Source organism: Gymnoscopelus braueri, assembly GCF_963280865.1.
Source record: "Gymnoscopelus braueri genome assembly, chromosome: 4".
Lineage (NCBI taxonomy): Eukaryota > Metazoa > Chordata > Actinopteri > Myctophiformes > Myctophidae > Gymnoscopelus > Gymnoscopelus braueri.
Window position 1 is genome coordinate 31,532,901 of NC_137605.1, and position 22,350 is coordinate 31,555,250.

At 42.5% G+C, this 22,350-nt stretch overlaps 1 protein-coding gene across 1 annotated transcript in view; it reads right to left on the reverse strand.

Annotated features, from left to right (window-relative positions):
* Positions 1-930: 930 nt before the first annotated feature.
* sh3bp5b (SH3-domain binding protein 5b (BTK-associated)) overlaps positions 931-22,350 on the reverse strand; it is a 30,560-nt gene continuing 9,140 nt past the window's right edge. The window contains exons 4-9 of the mRNA XM_080426015.1: positions 9,057-9,221; positions 8,796-8,926; positions 6,800-6,842; positions 6,088-6,307; positions 3,296-3,649; positions 931-2,630 (exon numbers count right to left, since the gene is read on the reverse strand). Coding sequence (XP_080282141.1) covers positions 2,425-2,630; positions 3,296-3,649; positions 6,088-6,307; positions 6,800-6,842; positions 8,796-8,926; positions 9,057-9,221 — 1,119 coding nt within the window. The 3' untranslated portion in view covers positions 931-2,424. The remainder of the gene's footprint in view (positions 2,631-3,295; positions 3,650-6,087; positions 6,308-6,799; positions 6,843-8,795; positions 8,927-9,056; positions 9,222-22,350) is intronic.

A 22,350-nucleotide genomic window follows, 5' to 3' on the forward strand; every position in this document is an offset into this window, starting at 1 on the left:
CAGTCCTTATATATCTTGCAGTACCCTCTGCAACACTGGGCCTTGATCCTGAAGCCAGCTCCCGAACAACTACTGGGAGAACCTACTCTGAGCTGGCTGCCCGCTGCCGGGGCCTGATGGATGTCCCCTTCAGACAACTGAGGGCTATTAGACGAGGAGTATATCCTTGCCGTGCCTCAGGCGAGACTTGATCAGGACACCAAATCCTGGTACATACCACACTTCATGCGAACCCACAATGGCAAGAAACGGATAGTCTTCGATTTCTCACACACGTACAGGAATCAGAACATGAACAAACGCTTGCTCCCCGGCCCTACATTGGGCGCCAGCCTGCTTGGCGTACCCAGTCACGACATGCAGCGACATTAAGGGCATGTTCCACCAAGTACGCCTGCTCTAAGAAGACAAACCTCTAACCAGATTCCTGTGGCGCGACATGAAGACGAAAGAACAGCCAGTGGTGTACGAATGGCAGGTGCTCCCGTTTGGCACCACCTGCTCCCCTTGCTGCGCCACATACGCACTCCAGACCCACGTCGTCAGGCACACGGAGCCTGACGCAGGTGCCCGGACTTCGATAGAACGCGGTTTCTACGTAGACAATTGGCTAGAGAGTTTCCCCTCTCAACAGGGAGCCAAAGAGGCAGTAGACAGCATGTATGTCTTACTCCTGGGGGGAGGATTTGAACTGCGAGAGTGGGCCAGCAATAAACCCGACGTGATAGCTCATCTCCCGAAAGGATCCCTGTCCGGCAACAGTGAGCTATGGTTCACAGAAGAAGGAGCGGACCCGGACCCAATCCACATAGAGCTCCTCACAAACATGAGTGCGGACTCCTTTCTCATGTCACTCCGCCGATTTATAGCTCGCAGGGGGAAGCCTCACGAACTCCGGTCCGATCGAGGAACAAACTTCATCGGAGGGAACCTGGAGCTACAAGACGCCTACGAACATATGAAGCCAGAACTGAGAGCGAAGATGGCCCCTCAACAAGTTGACTTCATATTCAATCCTCCCGCCTCCCCTCATTTTGGAGGTTCATGGGAGAGGGAAGTAAGATCCGTGAAGACTATCCTCCGAGTGGTCCTAGGAACGCAAGTGGTCCCGGAAGAAGTTCTCTACACCGCCCTGACCGAGATAGAAGCTCAGTACCCTCTGCAACATCCATCATTCTGCCAATGTACACAAATCACTTCACTCACTAACACATTCCAGCAGCAGTTTCATCGGGCAACTTACTCACTCTGCACTCAAGAGCCCTGCAATCTTGGCTGTGTTTAAAATACAGATAGATGTCTCCATTTTTAATGTGGACATCTCATTCCAGAAAAAGGTCCATGTTTATAAATGTCTATGACACTCAGAATTATGTTATTTTATTGCTTTATCTTTTATTATGATCATCCTCAGGAGAAAGTGTGCATGCCGTCTCAAGATCTGGACACCCATTTCTCTGCCACCACACAAAAGCAGAACTGATAATTGAACAAATGGGTCATGGAGGTGGAAAAACAAGTCATTCTTCACTTCTATGCATATTCTCTAACCAATCCATTATGGGCCATTTTGAGAATCAAATCCTCTTCAAATCTATAAAGATAGCCTGCTCATGGTCAAATTCCCCATAGTCTATGCAAGATCCAGACTTGATCACATGCTTACACTGCCTGTGGATGTGGGTAGTATTTTATGCAACTCAATGGAAACTGAAGTAGAACTAGTAATGCTTGAGGGCCCATGATGTACCATGACGCCCATACATCTTTCTGAATGCAAAGAACAACATATTCCATAGTACAGGTATTTATAAGGGCATATATGTGAAGGTTTATTATTGAGGTTATTCATTAAACTATTCAACACCTGTGACTTCTTCTTTTAAAATACTAAGCAGTAGATGACCATTCAATGCTTTAAAGAATGCCAAACTCAAAAGTCCTCCGTTTTCATCACCAGCCCTCATTTTCCATTTGGTATTAAAGGAAGGCAGTCACAGAAGTACAAAAGTTGTAAGAATAATCTCAAATCAAAAGGTAGCATATGCAGTGTATTTACTTTTTGACATTAAGTGCAGTTATCCATCAACAGTAAAAAAGAAAAACCTGGACCCCTATTTCCCTTCCATAACCATTCACTATCAACATATATCCATACTCGAAAACTGTGATACAAAAGTGAATGGTCAGGAAGTGGGGCTAAGAAAACACAAAAATCCTAGAACGCAGACAGTCATTAACATCATTACTATGATCCATAGGAACCGTACTGTATATACACAGACCATAACATTTAGTCACTCATTGTTCATAGAGTTCACAAATGGCACATAGCTGTGACAGTTAGCATGACGATCTTATCTTTAATCAGACAGTTTGGTTAAGAGTGGCCCTTTTCCCCCTCAAACCCAAACTTCATTTTGGTTAATGGATGATGGTCTGGATGGGATTCTGGGGAGAGGTTGGGCTGCCACCGTCCAATTTCCTGGTGCTATCCGTACGCGGGCGTCGCAGATTGAGAAAGCTGAAGCGACCCTCCAGGGTAAGGAGCTTCCTGGTGTTAGTTGTGGAGTTATTATTGTTGTTAGGGGTGTTGTCCAAATCCCCTTCTGCCCCTTCTGCTCTGTCACCTGAACCACAGAAGAAATTATGTTGTTTTCTGCTACAATAATAACAAGAATGGATAATTGTTCACAGTTAAAGCACTGGGATTCATTGCCTGAAAGTAATACTCCCGCTGCTGCTTCATGCATTACTGTTGTGTATTTGTGAAAGGTATGCACTCTAGAAACCCTACAAAAAAACGTTTCCAGTCATGTACTGTACATTCAGAGGCCACGCAAATCCCTTCCACAAAGATTTTCCCTATCATGACTGACATATGAAACACAGCAGCCGAGATCTTTCCTCCATCCAAATGAGCCAGAGCAAATTGCACTATGGACCCAGAGGTAAAAGCAGCAAGTGCATGCAGGCCACCTGCACCTGGGTTGGCTGTCACTTTGACTAATAGGCTTTTCCTGTGGCGCAGGTGTTGAGTCAGACAGGCACCACAATATCATATATCTTACTGGGAACAGATTCTCAGGTACCACAATATCACATGTCATACTGGGAATAGATTCTAACACACCATTCATCTCACTTCTGTTTGTTTTCTGCACGCACGCACACACACGCACACACACACACACACACACACACACACTTGCACTGCAGTGTCTGCCTCAAAGCTGAATCAAACACACACACACACACACACACACACACACACACACACAGACTAGTCACCCACCTCTCTCCAGGTCACAGTCAGGTGAGGACGCCCCGCTGCACTCACTGCGCGGGCCCAGGACGGGTGAGATGAGGCCGAAGTCGGACAGCGACACCGTACTGGGGAGGTCCAGGCTGCAGGGCCTCGACGACAGGGGAGCTGGCGAGGAAGAGGAGGACGAAGAGGAAGGAGAGGGGCTGGGCGACGGCGACGAGGAAGGAGAGGAGCAAGAGCTGGTGAAGGGGCAGGCTGTGAGGAGGTCCTGCGGGCTGTTGGGCGAGGAGCTGAGACTGCAGGTGGATCGAGTCTCAGAGTCGTCCTCCTCAGACATGACACTGCTGCTGCACGCCTCATCCTCAAAACACACTGACGTCACTGCAACGAGAGAACGGTGATGTTAGAGGGACGGAGAGAATGTTGGGGAAGATGAAGAATGAATGGGAAGAAAGGCAGTGAGACATTTAGAGGGAGGGATGGAGCAGAGGATGAGAGAAATGACAGGGTGACAGCAGAGGAACAGAGGGGCAGTGGTAGGGATTTCAGATGATGGAGAGAGGGAGCATGGATGGAAAGCGGAGGAAACGGATGGGAGGACAAAGAGGCGGAGGAGGCAGATAAAGAAAGAGAAAAGAGAGGGATGGGGAGAAATTGATGTAAGTGATTAACGTTTTCAGTATCTGCATCACAGCATTGAGACTAAACAAGACTGCCAGGTGTAAAGGAGAGGAGGAGGAGATGAGAGAAGCGAGAAATGGAAGATATGAAACAGAGAGAAATCAAACAAGTGTTTAATGTACATCATAGTGACAGGGAGGAGGATGCCAACAGTTACAATTCCTCATCAAGTGTGTGTGTGTGTGTGTGTGTGTGTGTGTGTGTGTGTGTGTGTGTGTGTGTGTGTGTGTGTGTGTGTGTGTGTGTGTGTGTGTGTGTGTGTGTGTGTGTGTGTGTGTGTGTGTGTGTGTGTGTGTGTGTGTGTGTGTGTGTGTGTGTGTCACAACCATGAACCAACCTGGAGGAACCTAAACCCTAAGCAAAGAGATAACGATTAAATTGTCATTGCTTACTTTTACTGCATGTCCACATTTGTGCTCACACCCATGCACTTTAAACTGTCCAATTAAAATTACAGCCAATACAGCACATTCCTTTTTAATACGGGTTAACATGCAACAACAATAACCTTGTCTGCATTTGGGTTGGCTAATGCTCTGGTGCCGTGCGGTTAGCATGGGGGACCGCATATATATCTCATAATCAAGGCCGAATGGAGGTGGACCACCAACTTGCTCCTCCACAGTTCAGCTGCAGTTTCACACCATCAGTGCCAGACCATAAACTAAACTGATCTGGAATAAGCACTGGCAACTCAAGTTGTAAATTCTGCGATGTAGAGCTATACTGTACATGTGGGTTTGGAAGAAGGGTATGGACACAGGAATTAGAGAGTTAAGACAAGTGAGGGCTCTACCTTTCCTAATGGTACTTAAATCCCTACTCCTCCGAGGGTTTACTCCCGATGATCGCAACGATCCCCAGAGCAAATGCGTCCTCTTAGTGTGATCCTCCAATGAACCTGTATCTTCCGATCCGAGCAAGCCGATCCATGTGACAAAACCTAACTTTGAGTGGCTACAAACAAATAAACACGCGGACCGCGGCAGCAAACAAAGGCAGCCAGTTTATTTATTTATTTTGACTGAGAGATTGGCCTAGTTTGTTATATTAATTAACTAATAGTTTGCCAAAAATAGGATATACATCATGATTTATTGGTAGAAACCAATAGTATATGTTAAATCAGACACTAAGCACCCCTACAGCCAAAATGGAATGTTCCTCTATTGCATAACATATTTTTTGCATGATTTGAGTGAAAAAAAATTGGTGTTGCATTAGTCGACTGCCAGTCGACTATTGGCAATTAGTCGCCAATCAGATTCGACTATACAAATCCTTAGTCGGGGAAAGGCCTACGTCATTCCATTCATAAAAGTGAGTGCGGCTGGGCAACGTCATCCCGTGAATGAATTCAATACACACATAATCAGCAGTGGGTGGGAGTGGCGATGCTCTGCTAATCGCCACACATTGGATCCAGGCTTGATCACACACACAAAAGCCATTGAATGCCAAGTGTTTTCAAGATCTTTTTAAGATTAGTTATGTTTTCATGTACATAACAACTCTGCAGGCTCCAAGGACTTGAGAACTGATACAGTATCTAGAGTTGCAGCAGTTAAAAACAACACATAAAATATGCTGAATAATCATTTTCATTCAACTAAGTGGAATATTTTCCACTGAAAGTTGTCAACGTCAACACTTTTTCCCAGTCAGGGAAAAAAATAACAAATAAAAAAAGTATATATATATATATATTTTTTTTTAAATCTTTGATGAAGTATAAATGAACGTTAAGCTTTTGCCACAACAGTGCTCCTTCTATCTGCGCAGGCTCTACAGCAGCCTGAGTTCATTGTTTATCTTCCACCTTAATGAAGGCATTAACCAAAACGCCTTCTAAATTCTAAATCTAAAGTTTTCTGAAAAACTTCAAATCTTTATAAAAAATAATGTTGCTATATGGCAACAACTAAAATGACACAGAGGCGTTTACCGGCTTGAATGGACCAGGACCACAATGGAAACAAGTCCCCAGGACTTTTTTGTGTTTGTGTTATCCTTTTAGCTTTAATGTCTTACTGTACCACGTGCTGTTTCTGACTAATAAAGTATTCAATCAATAGAATGTGTTAAATTATACAGAAAAAATACATGTTTCGGTTCTGTTGCAACACAATTGTACTTACTGGAAATACCATCTGACTCCATCTTAAAGCTGGAGATGTCGTCCCCAGCAACGCTGTCTCCCTCGGCGCCGACACCCCGCCCCCGGGGGCCGATGGTGGAATTGCGGCGGCGCTCATGGATCTCGTCAGAGATCATTTCCAGGTTCTTGAGGGCAGTCTTGTACTGGCCTTTGGCCTGGGACAGCTTGGCCTGGAGCTCATCCACATTCTTCTTCAATTGCTAGAGCACAAACAGCACAATGTAAAAGGGAGGGGTGTTGTGCTTATTTTATGCTTTGTTGCGTGCAGAAGATCTGGGATTTCAGACAGGCCACAAAGTATTAATTATTGATGTCAGACATATCAACTTGGTAGAACACCAAAGAATACATTTTATTTTCCTGTAGATTAACATTCAATAGTAGGAACCTGGCTAACTGCACAATTTGGCAAGCTACTGTAGACAGAGAAGCCATCTAATGCAATGCTACAAAGGTATGGGTTTAGTGGAAATAGGGTGTACCTGTAGCATCAAAAAGGCAATCTTCTAGAGCAGAGATTACTTGTAAAATGATGTTCACAGTTCAAGGTCAAGGTTGTTTACCACAGATTAAACCAAAATAGACTAGAAATAACCCCTGCTATGGCCACAACAACACAGTCATTACAAACTTAAGAGGCAATCACTGGGCTATAGATGGAAGTATGCTACAAGCCAGTAGCCAGCACATACCTCCAGCTGCAGATAGTACTTTGCCTTCAGCTCAAAGTAAGGCCTGTGGAAGAAAGGGGATAGAGAGGGAGGGGGGTTAGAAGCAATAGGAAAAGAAAAACAAATAACCCAGAAAAGCACTGTAGCAACATTATTGCCATGACAACCTGGAAGGGGGTGGATGTGTTAACTGTGCAGAATGGATTAACCCACAGCTGAGGCAACACACAGCAAGCCTTAAACATAAGCCAGCTCCATTCAGCACATCTGTTAACTTAAACTGACCGTGATCCTAAAACACTATGGGTAAAACATGGAACAACTATGGGTAGAACATGGAACAACTAGGGGTAGAACATGGAACAACTATGGGTAGAACATGGAACACACACTGCCAGAGTTAGAGGCTCTGTTCCTTTTGTAAAGGGGCAGCCATAGCTGAATGATTAGAGAGCCCGTCTGGGAGTCCGGAGGTACGATTCCAGCCCTTAGCACTGTGTCGAAGTGTCCCTGAGCAAGACACTTAACCCCAAACTGCTCCCCCCTCCGTGCTCCTATGTGGGCAGCACTCAGCTGAGTGAAACTGAGAACTGAAGTTCCCTTGCGATATAATAGGTATTTAAAAAAAGGCCCTAAGGGTTCCTTATTTCCATTGGGAATGCCTACAGTATATTAAAAGGTGTAGTTCACCCAAAAAATGACTTAATTTCTATCATTACACACACCTTGAAGCCTTGAATTCATGGATTTTTTTTTTTTTTGTCACATTACTAAGCCAATAATTTTCTTAGCGGCAGAAAGATGCTAATGTATCCGGTAGGAGACTTTGAGTTGACTTTGAGTCTCCTACCGGAGAGACCGCCGGTCATCAAATTATTGGTTTAGGAATGCGACAAAACCTAAATAATCTCCATGAATTCATTGCTTCATGTGGTGTGTAATTGATAGAAAATACATATTTTTTTGGATGAACTACTCCTTTAACAATGTATGTGAATACGTACATGGTTTCCAACGGTAAGCAATATGTTATGCTGTTACTTGCAGGTCAGGGCTAACAGAGGCAATGCAGAGAGAACTTTCAACCCCGTTGGAGTGTTGGCCAATGAGCTCACTCTGACAGCTGGAAAGACTATAGGAGTGTGCCTGACACTGCCTTCCACAAACACTGTCTAATGAGTGATGTATGGATGGACACGGCACTCACGGAATGTCTTACATAAGTTCTGGTTGAGGATTAACAATTTCGTTGAACAGTGGTCTTACTTTAGGTTAAGAATTTCCTGTCTTTTATTCAAGGGTCCTTGTTTACATGAAGGGAAATGGCTTTAAAAAAAAGATCCTTACACTCAGTAGGTCAATAAGGTTCCCCTTGTTGTTGCGGTAACCTGCCTCTAAAGTAGTTTTGAGAGATAAAGTACCTTATTTAACAGTCCACAACTCTGATTGTTTGTTAATATCGGGGTATCACCGGGAAACAGTTACATACTGTATATCACATTTTTAATGTTACACATTATATTTAATTCCTTGTTTAGTTGATTATATTTGGTTATATTATCTATAATGGATATCATCGTTCTGTTGAATGTGCCGCAAATAGGACACAGCCAGTGTCCTATTTGCAACTTTGTAAAATGACATTACCCAACTAAGCATTTTCAAAGATTTAACACTAAAGCTGTATCTTTGTCTCTTTCAATGTCTCCATGTAGTGACAATGTCATCATTTAGTGATATTTCAGAAGAAGAACAACAAGTTCGACCTCCCCCTCGATCACCTGACTTTATTTGAGAGACCTATTCGATGTGGTTTGCAAATTAACTTTATATTTTGGGCAAGTTTCAGTGTCTAAGAAAAAATAGGAAAGCATAACTAGATTTTCTTTTTTTATGTCTCTCTTATTGCTGTGTCATTATTGGTGCTCTACCTAGCATTCATCCAACTGAATGAATGCAAGCAGAATGTAGCATAGCAATGTGGTTGCTAGTAGTCAGAACAGAGCAGGGGACTCACTTGGACTTGTTGATAGTGCGTTTGAGTTTCTTCTCCAGCTGTTTCATGCGACTTATGGCTGATGTGTATTTAGCGGCCGTCTCCTTGTGAACCAGCTCGCTTCTCGTCTTCGTCTGCTCTGCCTCCATCACCTGCAGAAGCCGGTCAGAAGTCATGATAAGTCAATACACAGAATTAACCATGGAAAGAGTTTAGTGCAGGTGAGATGCAAATAGAACGACCCCTAAAGAAACAAAAAAGCACCCTTCACTCTGTTCTCACCCTCTGAGTGGCATGGTTAAGCATCTCCTGCCAGGCAGAGTCAAATTGCCGGTTGTCCTCCTCTAGAAGCCTCTGCTCTGCCAAGGAGATGGTTTCCTTTGCTGCCCGTAGAACCTCCGTGGCCCTCTGGAAATCCTGGGTGGCCTTCTGGGCTTCTAGCTGAGCCTGAGAGAAAGGTAGGAAGAGAGAGCCTGTTAGCTGTTGAACATATACTGCAAAAAATATAATCAATAAAAAATACAGTCACAAAATGTCAACATACTAGATAAGTAAAATAGCAAAGTACAACACGGGTACTGTAAAAGGAACCTGTTACAACTCATTAACTAATGTAATTATCACTTCCCATCACAGTGATTAAACCATAAAAACTGTTTAGATGGGGCATCTGTTGAATCCGACTGAGAACCTTTGTTGCATGTCCTTCCCCATTTCTCTCTCCTGCCAGTTCCTGTCTCTCTTCACTGTCCTATACAAATAAAGGCTTGAAAATTACGATATCAGAGCTTTTCATAGCAAAAAGTAGGCAATTTTTTGTAATGAGGGTTTAATTAACTCTATAACTGCCAAAGACGTTTATAAACGTCTTTGAGAAATTAGCTGTTGCCTGCCAAGGACGTTTAAAAACGTCCTGGAAAAAAAAAAAAAAAAAAAATTCTAAAAAGATTCTCGAATTATTTAGTATTGACACCTTTTCGATATACCAAACGAATAAGGAGATAACAATTTCCAAAGATTTGCTGCTCCATCCACTTCAATGTTAAAATTGAAACGGACAAACAATTCACAATGTTTTTTGGTTTGAAACTACTGGTTTTGAGCTATTTTCAAACATCAAACAACACATGACAACAAGGTCAAATTGACCTCGTTGACATTTGTGAAACCACACCTGAATCTCATCTGTGATTAGAAATTTTCTGGGGATCAATCATACTTGAGAAAAATATTTTGTGGCTATGCGAAAAGGTACCAAAATCGGTCAAAACCCTGGCAGAGGCTACAGACTGTTCTGAAAAAACTCTGGCAGGGTAAGAGTTAATTATGAGGATTACATTTTTATTATTACTAAATAATAAAAATTTAATTATGAGGATATATTTTTTTTCAGTGCATTGTTGTTGTTGATCTATTATACTAGGACTACAAACTTGTGTTATAACCAACCACATACACAGCTGACTTGGCTAAAAATAGCACAAAATCAGATTTGTCACTGTGAAAAAAATAGCAACTATGACCAGTAGTACCCAACAACAACACCAAGTCTTTGTGTCCCAGAGTGGACCTATGCCAAGCATTACCATGCATAACACATCCCTGACATCAGTGGACTAACCCCCCCCCCCCCCCCCCACACACACACACACACACACACACACACACACAGACAGACAGAGCATTATATTGCTCAAGCTCAAAGTAAAGTGTTTTCCTCACACTTGGGGTTTCTTCACACATAGAGAAGTGCTTTAAATTTGAATGTTTCATGTTAAACTGTAGCCTCAGTTTTTCTCGACACAAGAGGTTTGCACCAATGTATCGACTGAAGACATGCACTCTACTGTATTTGAAGAAAAGGTGTTCCATCTTGCAAAAAGCACTAAAATTTGTTTTCATTTGAAAATAGATTAGAAAAGGGTAACAACAAAGAATAGCAGGGGAAAGGCTTCCAAACTGGTCCAAAATACTGGGTCCTTGAATTCAGGAAAAATATTCAATCGTGCTATAAGGCAGTGCAAACTACAAAGTACAAAAAAAAGCACCTTTAAGGGCAAGGAACACTTCAACGTCTGTCGACACACATGCAACACAGAATGGCAACGCGTTTCAAACCAGAGTTCTTCCGTTGCCACTTTTGTTGTCATGTCAACATGTACTTTGTACTTTGCACTGCCTTACAGCGCAATTAAATATTTTTCTGCATTCAGGTGTCCTGTCTATTTTAATATGATGGATGTCAGTTATAAATAACATCTTCATCCTGCGGCATCAGCCGCTGCCAGCTCGGTCTGAATACCTCCTCCTTAGTCACTGTATGTGTGCTCTCCTCCTCCTTAGTCACTGTATGTGTGCTCTCCTCCTCCTTAGTCACTGTATGTGTGCTCTCCTGGGCTCAGACAAAAAATACTTGACATGTAGCCTAAAACAGTGGTTCTCAAATATTTCACAGATTCTAAATTGATACGTATTAGGCCATGGACCCCCATTTTTATATGTTTTGTGTTTGTTTGTTGTTAGATATTTAGTACAAACTTCTATAGTTGTCTACTGTATATGGTAAGTGGGGACATAACAGTGGAGAGAGTATAGAGCAGGGCTTCTCACACATTTTTGGCTCAGGGCACCCCTGTAAACAACTTTTTCATCCACTCACCCCTGAATTGCATTGTTAATTTATAGAACCTTATATTTATGTCATATTACGGTCATATTACTGTAAGTAAATGTGTAAATGTTTCCCCCGAAGATACAGTTAAGTCACAAGGAAAACTTGAGGTCTGTGGTTGAGGTCTGTTTTACAAAGTCAAATATTGTCAAAGTATTCCGCGGCACCCCTGGACTTGCGTCACAGCACCCACTTTGAGAAACCCTGGTGTAGAGAGAACCATCCTCATTTTCCTGGAGACCCCCTTGGAACGCCCTCAATGATTCCTGGGGGTCCCCGGACCAGACTTTGAGAACCAATGCCTCAGATCCAGAATGATACTTGCCTGTAGCCGTTACAGTAATGCAACATCAAGATGCTACCAACAGCACAAAGTTCATCTTTTCCCGTTTCCTACTTTCCTCCTCTAATCTGTTCATTGTAGCAGCTGGCAGTATGCCTTCCTAGCTGACTGGATTGTGTTAAGCTCTTTATATATCTGTGGGTGAAAAGAGCCGAGTCATGGCTTTAACCCATTAAAGTCGGGAACACATCTGTGTCATTTTAGATTTCTTTGGCTATTCAAAAATAGCAGATCTACAAGCTCGTAGCGCAGCACTCGAGCGTGTAGATCAAATATTTGCTTCTGGGGGTCCCTGGAACAAAATATTTTAAAATGGGGGTCTGCGGCCAAATACATATCATTTTGGGGGTCCTTGACATGATATTGCAACACAAGTTTTTTTTTTAAACTTAGGATTTAGAAGACATTGTAGAATCGGCCTCAGGTCTTAATGGGTTAAACCAAACTAAGCTGTGTGTGTGTGTGTGTGTGTGTGTGTGTGTGTGTGTGTGTGTGTGTGTGTGTGTGTCAGAGTAAAGAGAGCAAGTGTGCGTGCATGCGTGTGTTTCTCTTTCCATTTCAAAGAACATTTTCTGGATGTCTGTGAAGGTTTCTAAGTTCTGAAGCACTGATCGTCTGCTCTACTTGAGAAGATGACCTACCACTGGTACAGTACTGTATATGAGTGAGAAACAGATGGGAGGTTGATAGTGACAGATCTCCTGGGCTTGGCCACAACACAACACATTTTAAGTACGTTTTCATTTGTCAAGGGGATCCTAGTCTCACGATACCTGACAATCAGAGATCTCCATCTACTGATCATCTCGGGACTTCTATAAATACAAGTACAAATACATTGGGTAGTTGCTAGAATGGCACTGGCAAACCTACGCCTACTGCTTTGGAAACCAATCACTGTCCCAATATGAAGGGCCACCCTAAAGACTTTTGATTAATTCTGCAATGTAGTTTTCTATTTTTCCAACTCTCTAATTGTTTCCACCCAGTCCAAAAGCTGTGAGATTGTCCTCAGTCTCTAGTTGAGCAAAGCATTTAGAGACTGACTTCAGGACCCAACAGCTCCACTAAAGTAGCTTTACTCTCTCTATCCCTCTTTCCTACTATCAGTTAAATCTGGGTCACCATCACAAACAGACATCAAGTTTCCAAGTACAGAATTGGAGCCATTGGAGGACAACAATGTCAGCTAAAACATCAGGCTACAAATTAGGAGATTCCTCTCCAGATTAACTATCAGTCAACACGTGACCCATTTTTCTTGGAAAGGCCACAGAGAGGACCTGCAAGCTAGCATATTTCCAGACCTTCTGACATCACCGCGTGCTCAGTGTAATGACATTACCCGTGGCCCATCAATGTGCCAGTGCAGCAAAAGCCAAAACAACCTCTGCCTTGTTGCCATCATATGGCCTCTTCTGTATACCATGCTCCTTGAATGCACAATGATTCATGATGTGTACCGTATTGTCTATAACATGCATCTGTTATACAGTCTTCTTGCATCATATGGCCCATCCCGTTGTTCCTGTACCAGGCTCAGGAGGTAGAGTCTTGGAGTCGGAACGTTCCCAGTTAATCCATTAAGACCGGGAACGCATCTGTGTCATTTTAAGATTTCTTTGGCTATTCAAAAAATAGCAGATATACAAGCTTGTTCGATCTGCTATTTTGGAAAAATCGTGAAAATGTGTGAAAATCTTTTAAAAGAGAACATTTCTAACTCAAATCTTTGCTTCGGGGGGGGGGGGGGGGGGTGTCTCTTGACATGAAAACAGTTTGAGAAGCACTGATATTATAGCAACATAAGTTTTTTCAAAAAACTGTTAGGATTAGAAGAGATTTGTAGAATCCCCAGAAGCAAGCAAATGTTCACTTTAAAATAATATATATTCAAAGATTTGCACACGTTCTCATGGTTTTTCAAAAATAGCAGATCTTTATTGAGAGTCACTCACAAGTCTACATATTTGTTCATGTCAGAAAGAGAAAGCCAGGGACTGTACCCTTTTCTTTTTTCACCCACAACATCATCCTGTGAAAAGTGTGTCAGTCTGTCACGTTGGCCACAAGACTTCCAAACTACAGTACACGTGTTCTCATCCTGTGCCCCTGCCTCTCTTTCTTTCATTCTCTATCAAACACTCTCTAGACTAGTAAACACTTCCAGCCTGTTTGGTCTATTTTAGTCAAGAAACGTTAAAAAGGTCCATTTCATTATACTGTGTGTTTTTTATAATTCATAACGCAGAGAACATCTTCTCTGCATGCACAATAACCATGGTTACCATGGTTACACATTTCACTTTAACATTCCATTATTTCCCCTGACCCAATTTTCCAAAACATAATAGAGTACAGAAGTCCTGACGTCACTCGTTCATCCCCTGGTTCGTAAAGTAATTTAGCTATGGAGAATAACATTGGGTCATCATAGAATCGTCTCATATAAGAATTGTGGTCCAAAAATAAACAAACTGTCTCGGCGATATTGTCAGGGAGGAGGTTCTGTATCGTTTATCATAGTCAGTGACTTATATTTAATACAGCCTGTTTCTGGATGAAAATTTAACTAATTCGGCGGAAGTAACATTAGCGTTTTCTCACCGCCAGTTGATGCTTCATATCCATAAGAGTCAAACCGCCGGGATCATTTGCTTATTTTTGGAACACAATTCTTATTTGACGCGATATTAAAGACGTCAATGGGAATTTAGAACGGGGGTGGAAAACCGCGAACCAGGTAGGATGTGTAAATTACGTCAGACTTCGGTGCTCTATAGATTCCTTGCTCTTTTCCTGTTCATCTTCAACAACAGGCCGATAATTGAATAATGTACCATGCACACTCTTTCAGAAGCAGTGTAGTAGTTAATCGTCCTCAATAGTGCACATCAAATAAGGTAGACATGCCTTCAAGTGCTGTGCATCTTTCAATTGTGCTTGGCTGTACAGGGCTTGAAACTCAGTCAAAAACGAGCCAATGCAAAACTCAGTACAAATCAAACACGCCGCATACATGTAACAAATGAGCAGGAGGCATATGACCAACTAATCAATATACTGAATATGAACCTACTCTAAACAGACTGGCTTATCAAGCTTATCAACTGTTGTATTCAGACTGCTCACTGTATCCTATCCCGTGTTGTCCTCTGTGACAGCATAGTGTCAGCCAGAAGCCATCTGTACACAGTAGAACCAGGAGTGTTCATTTAACTGTTTAAAGTGTAAAATTGGAAACCCTTTTAAAATGGTTAAATTGAACATTGTGAATTTCACTGCGTATCAGCCTCATTGCTCCTTTCAAAATACTCCTGAAGGATGGGAGTGAATTTGAAAGACAAGAAGAGAGTAAACAAAACTGGACACAGAGAGAGAGCGGGAGAGAGTGAGCGAGCGAGCGAGAGAGAGGATGAGAAAAGTGATGCAGGAGGTGGGGAGGGAAGGGGACAATACTAGCGATAAGAGCGCAGAACAGCAAGGAGATAGGTTGGAGAGATGGGTGGAAGAGTGACTAGTGGTTGTGAAGGAAAGAGAAGGAAAAGGAAAAGAGGTAGAGTGAGCTGGGTAATGAAATAATTGAGGGAATAGAGGATGGATATAGATGTAGACAGGATTAGAATGGTGAACCCTGGTGGACATGAAGAAGAGAGGGATAGATAGTGAGAGAAGAGAGGAGATAGAAAATCGGTTCTTTCCCTCTTCAATAGGTATAAGTGGTTCTGTCAGCGTGGTCTATTTCTCACATATCAGAGACAAATGTATTTTTGGTTATTTAATAGATCTCTTCCACACAAGCTCCTTGATCAGCTCTCCAATAAAGCTGCCTGGAGCCTGGAATCCTGGATGCAAAGACAATTTAATCCACGGCCCTTTATCACGGTTTGGTGCGAGTGCTTTTTTTGGTGTGAGCGGCCCTTGACAGTTCATCTTGGTGTGAACCTCCCCTTTAATCACTGAGCTCTGCATTCACCTGCAAGAGACTCTATTCTCTCATTTCCCCATTCTGTACGGTAGAGTTGAGACTGAGCATTTTTTTTCACTTTTTTCACTTTTTCACACCCACACCCACCCACACCAACCCACCCACACACCTTTTAACATCTGTTACTTGGTTCTTATTCAGATTTGTGATGGCTCTGCAAAATTTCTGTCTCAACGTTAAGCCACAAGACAGCTGCATGCAGTAAGTACAGTATAAGGAAAGTAAGTATTTAAAGAAGCCACAAAACTCCTTTGAACATTAAGAAAGTTGATTTGAATAATAATCTGTTGGAATTATTCACAGCACCATATGACTCCTTTGAGAGCCCTTAACAGAGAACTCACTAGTGAGCTGGCATGTTGAAGATAAGCTCCTGGCTGTGTCCAAGCTCCTCTGTTGTCTGTGAAGTCAGCCCATCAGCGGGAGACTCTGGTTCATCATGAGAGGCCTACCGTCTTCCTGGCATCAACGACGTGCCAACCAAAACAGACTTCAAAGTTCACCGAACTTTGAGCCACTCCCCCCCCACGGAATGGACCGCACGTGCCTCAAGTGTAGGGAGGTTATCGACTACTGATCTTCAAGTTACGCTTTTTTATGGACAAATTAACCCAGATGTGGCACGTCTTTTAGCTGTATGACTCCTGCCCTCATTGACCGTATGAGATGTGGTCAATTCTCCCCTCATGAATGCTGTGAGAAGGGTCAGACTGAAGCTTTAACAACCTTGAAGTCGTGAGATCAGCATCTCACAATCTCCTCAAACCCTAAAATGTGATTTCATTTTCCTTTTCAGCTCTTAAAAGGGGCATGCTAGCATGATACTTACTTGTAAGAAAGCAGTATACTGTAGCCCTTTGCATAAAAAGAGCTAAGAAAACAAGCCATTTAAACATTTTACTGATGATATTTCACAGTTGAAACATACTGCTCCTGTGTTTTCTCATCCTCCCACTTTGAAGGCAACATGTAAACCATTTCAAAGTAACATACTTAAGCCATTGAGCACGCTTGATCATTGGCAAATTTCATCATTATCAATATGTTTCAGCCTTTCGCCTTCGTCAGGACGTGACGGGACATAGATACTGTGTAGATAGATACCTTGATTGATCCTGTGGGGGAATTTCAGTCGCCCAGACAACATCACAAACAAGACAAAGGCAAAAGTCGAAAACATGCAGATGAGCTGATGATATTAGTCCAATAAATACTGGAACAAAAAACAATTCTGTTCTTTTGTACTGTTTTTGCCTCTCCTTCCAAATTTAGCTTACTCTGCTGTGGTTTAGGACTACAGTCCGATTCCCTCACAGTTGTCAGATGAGAGCATTTTTCTGGAACCAACAAAAGATTAAGCTGACAGCCATGTAGCTTTCAAACGGCAACGTGGGTTTTGAAGCAGAACCAAGTTGGAAATGCATATTTTCTCCTGACAGCACTTAAATTTCCATTGACAGCTGCATCTCGGCTCAGACCCTTTTCTGATGTTAAGACAATGGAGCCAGTAAAAGCTGTCCATTGCATAACATGGATTTTCTGGTGGAGAAGACGGATTGGGGCAATGAGGAAGAGGAGTTTCTTTTGTCAGTCTAGTGTACAGCAGACTGACTGAAGTGTCATGATGACACGAAAGATTAAAACATTTGATCTAGTGCTATGGTTGATAGATTTATACACACACAAAAACAATGTAATAATTATATGCACGCACAGTCCCTCCAACTGTCCACACAGTACATATGAAATAACATACTGTACTACACAGTACACAAGAAACACACATTTACCAGTTGTCATATATTTATATCGGCTAGTGCACACACACACACACACACACACACACACACACTGAGTCACTCATAGAGGAACAATAGGAAGCCCACACCCATACACACAACATCGTGTCAAGGCTGCTACTATGACGTGCGTTGATGCAATTACAACTAAGGACTGACTGGTGTACTGCAGTGTGAAAACACACACATCCCAGGAGGCCAGCACAAGACCAGATGGCTTTGACCTTCTCACAGTTTCCCTTTCCCCCTCAAATCCATCCATCTCTCTACACAACCGCCCCCCCTACAAGTCCCACTGGCCCTTGTCAGCTGTGCCATCCATGCATCATCATCAGACAGACAGACAGACAGACAGACAGACAGACAGACAGACAGACAGACAGACAGACAGACAGACAGACAGACAGACAGACAGACAGACTGAGAAGCGAATGACAAAAACGAAAGCAACAGAAAGCTAGACAAAGGCCAAGAGAGAAAAGTAAAAGGTCACAGATGCAGGTTTGCGGGATGACACAGCACCAGCCAACATAACCACAGGGTTCCGACTAGACTAGCTTCATGGCCATATGGCATCAGATCCCTGTTCAAATCCCACGTCTGGAACGTTCCCCACAGTAAAAAAAAAAAAAAAAAAAAAGGAAAAGGAAAAACAAAGCAAAAGACTTGGGGCTTTGAGATTGTTTTCATTGAGAAATTGATACAAGTTTAAGTTTTGCACAGCGAATCATTTAACAAGGCTTCATCATGCTTTCACACAGAGTGCCGTAGTCCAAAAACACAAACTGCTCCCTCCTGGCACAATGCACTGCAGGTCTATCTCTATCCAAAATGCAGCGCCTTGCAATTTTCCATCCATCTTTAATGAGACAGGTTTGTGGGCTCCAGTCTCCTCCTTTACTCAGAGCCAGAACAATCTCATACATCAACTGAAGTCCCCCCCCCCCCCCCATCTCTTCTTGTTCTCTTTAGCCATCATATTACCCTCTCCCCCTCACTGCACTCAATTCCAGCTGCGCCAAAAAATAATAATCCCCGCTGTCACCATTCCAGAGGATCATCGTCTAAAGGACTGAGATATTAGCTCATTGCTTCTCCCTCTCATTTTCCCTCCGTTATCCCCCCTCCCTTGTATGTGAATCGACAAAGCCTCACATCTGTTTAATCTACGCGTACAGCGGTACTCATGGAGGACTTAACTTCAACACCAGGCAGAAGATGTCTTTGTTTTTGTATGTATGCATGATGTTATCCATGTCTTTCTTTCCCCCTCTTTCCTTCCTGTCTGCTGGCATCATTTGCTTTTCAAAACCACTGTCTTGGATACCACTGTCCAACTTACAATATGTTCAATCTCTCTTCCTTTCCCTGTTCACAAACCCCCTGAGGTCCTCCTACAGTATTCTGTCCACACATAGCTCTCTCCACGGTACGTGATAGTTTTATACAACTGGATTCTGCCAAGTCCCGGAAAAGACGCACCGTTATTGGCCAGTAGTCACTTTGAGTTGGCAGTTGGGGCAAACACTCGCCCCAAAACATGATTTACTATTCTGTCCCTATCGGTATGTAACTCGGACGCCGCTGAGTAGGCTCAAGCGAATTTCGCAACGTTCGGCACGGCAACTCACTCGCTTTAGCTCGCTCGGTGGTGCCTCTCGTGGCTCAAGTTCGCTTGAGACTGCGCGCCTCCGCCACGGTCCAAAACTAAGTTTTGCACTTGTGACAACGCCCCCAGCGTCCCCTCTGGGAGCGGAGTCCTTGTTTTCTAGCTTTTGCATTCAGCCCAATCGCTGAATCGCTCAAAACTGGAGTCTTTGCTCTTTATGTAAGGCATAAACTATTTAGTGTGTGTGTGTGTGTGTGTTTGTGTGTGTGTGTGTGTGTTTATTTCTGTCAACATTAATTCCCCTGCATGTGTTCACATACTGTATAGAAAAGGCAGAGAAGCCTGTGGCATATGATTTATTCAAATCATTTCTTGTTAAAGGACATCAGTCGCTGCAATACTATTGCTGCAGGTGCAAGAGATGAGAGTGGTAATTGGCAGCAACGACAAGGATGCCACAGGATTGGATGATGGATGGGTCCACTGTCTAAACTCTTTATTTTTCGGACTCACACAACATAACACAGCTCTGCTACTCTCACCTATACCACCTTCTGTCTCCTATTGTATGTAAGGCCACACAAAGGGAGAAGAAAATTTAAATTGAATTGAACTGAGTGTAATAGTTTCATGCCAAATCAGATCTTTTTTTTTCTTTTTAAGTGATACCTAAGACTTACAAACCTTTTGATGAATGGCAAAAAATTAAAACAAGCATTGGTATTTATAAAAAGGAGAGCAGGTTACTAGCACAGAGACTTGGAGGTACACGCCAAGAGAAAGGGCCACACCAGGGGGCAGCTGGAGAGTTTGGATCAGGACCGTTGAAAACTCCTGAGTGACTTTCTACAAAAGCAACTAAATAATCAAGAGGCATGGAACGTGGAAAGTAAAATGGAGGTAATCTATATTTCATGACGTTACACAGAACACTCCTGAAAGTTTAAAACTGCTCATGGTTGGTTCAGCTGCAAGAGCAGCAGACTCAGCACACAGAAAAATGTGCATTCAAAGTGGTCAGTGATTGAAATATGCAGTAGCACTATTAGGGAGCATGTGCTGACATACAGTAGTGGCTGAAGAGATCATTCCGTGAGTGAAAGATCACAGGTTTCATTCCCCCAACAGCCAACGTGCCCATTAAAACCGGGAACGCATCTGTGTAACCACTTAAACCATAATTTTATACTTTGGCTATTCTAAATAGCAGATATACAAGCTCATAGCATGGCACAGAGTGCCGCACTACAAGCTTGTAGATCTGCTTTTTTGGAAAAATCTTGAAGATTTGTGCAAATCTTTGAATATATATATTTTTAAAGAAACATTTTTAACTCAAATCTTTGCCTATGGTGGGGTCCCTGGAACGAAATAGTTTGAGATGGGGGTTTGCGGCCAAATACATATAATTTTGGAGGTCCTTGACATGAAAAAGCAACATACGTTTTTCAGAAAAGAATCGGAACCTCAGGCCTTAATGGGTTAACAGTGGTCATGAGCAATACACTGTCTGTGCACAGATATCAATTTTCCATGTGTAAGTACATCGGCTAAGTGTCTAAAATGTGTGTATTATGAATTTCTGTTACTCTTAATTGACAGGTTTTAGATTATGTAAATGTTATAGCATGTTCCTGGGTGTTAGAGAGACTGTTCTATAACAGGAAGACATCTGCTTGGTTTGTTTTTTAAAACAACAGTTTTGCATTTTATACTGAAACTCTCCAAGGTTAAAGTAAGTGGTTTTCCTCCACCCTTCAACACTCCTTGCTGCTGTTGCTTATCTCGAACAGTAAATAATGTGCACTTATCAGTACTACAGCATGGGGGAGAGCGTGCAAAGAATTTCCAATTCACTGATACTAACTCAATATTAAAAACTAACAGTCGTAGTGTTGGTGTATTAGTAGAACATGACGAGTGATGACTGAGAACGGCAGAGCTGTGCAGGGATGAAGGAAGGAAGGCAGGAATGAAGGAAGGGTAATTTGGAGGGTGGATTAGGAAAGCTGTCAGGTTGTGTTAAAGTGCCATTACAGCACATACTGTGCAATAATGGAAGCCATATTTTGAAATCGGTGTGTAAGTAAGTGTGAAAGAGATTTTTTTTGTGAATTTAGTCAACCCTCCATGTGGTCCTGATAGTGTCCCTCTATCTAAAGGTGGTTGGAGAACAAGGTGTGACACCAGGCAGTATCACACGACAAGTTCTATTCGTTTATTACACACACAGAGAATATACAGTACTGGACGCATGACCGTGGCCAGAAGATATGAGAAATAGAAAAGAACAGAATGAGTAGGAAAACAACAGATGCATCTCATATCATTGTGCACATACAGGCATCAGTCTATCTGATAAAGCAGTTGATGGCCATGGCATCAAGTGCTTTAGTATGTGCTTATGCAGATGAGTGTGAAATTAATCAATACATTTATTCACTGGTCAAGCAGATAAATGTCAGTCCTAATCATAACAGAGAATGACTGTGTTTCTGTGTCTAGGCTACTACTCACTTCAACATTTGACCAACTTAACTAATGACATCTCTGTGTGTGTGTGTGTGTGTGTGTGTGTGTGTGTGTGTGTGTGTGTGTGTGTGTGTGTGTGTGTGTGTGTGTGTGTGTGTGTGTGTGTGTGTGTGTGTGTGTGTGTGTGTGTGTGTGTGTGTGTGTGTGTGTGTGTGTGTGTGTGTGTGTGTATACAACTTCCGCTATAATATAACTATTACTTCGCATTCATGAGCTTATGGTGAGTGTCAACTACCTGCTACCTTTCTTCAAACAGACTCAATCACTAAGAGTTGTTTTTCAGACCAGAATACTCTTCAGGGTACAAAACAATTGTGTCTTTTCAAACTCAATTGAGTACAGTACCCATTTCCCTGTACAGGAAAATATTCCTGTATCCAAACACACCACAACATATGGGAAATTAGCTAAGGATAGCTTTGTAAGAACACACAGATGCTTTTTGGAGTCTGCTGGTGGGAAAGCCGAGACAGAGAAGACAGATACAAACGCCTTATTAAGGGATGGTGGCCTGGGTTAAAACACAGATGAAGAAATGGTTGAAATGCAAATCTCTAGTGAATGTATGACTCTTCATCCAAAACATACGGTTTTAGTTTTATTTTTTCATTTGGCTCCATTAATAACAGGACAA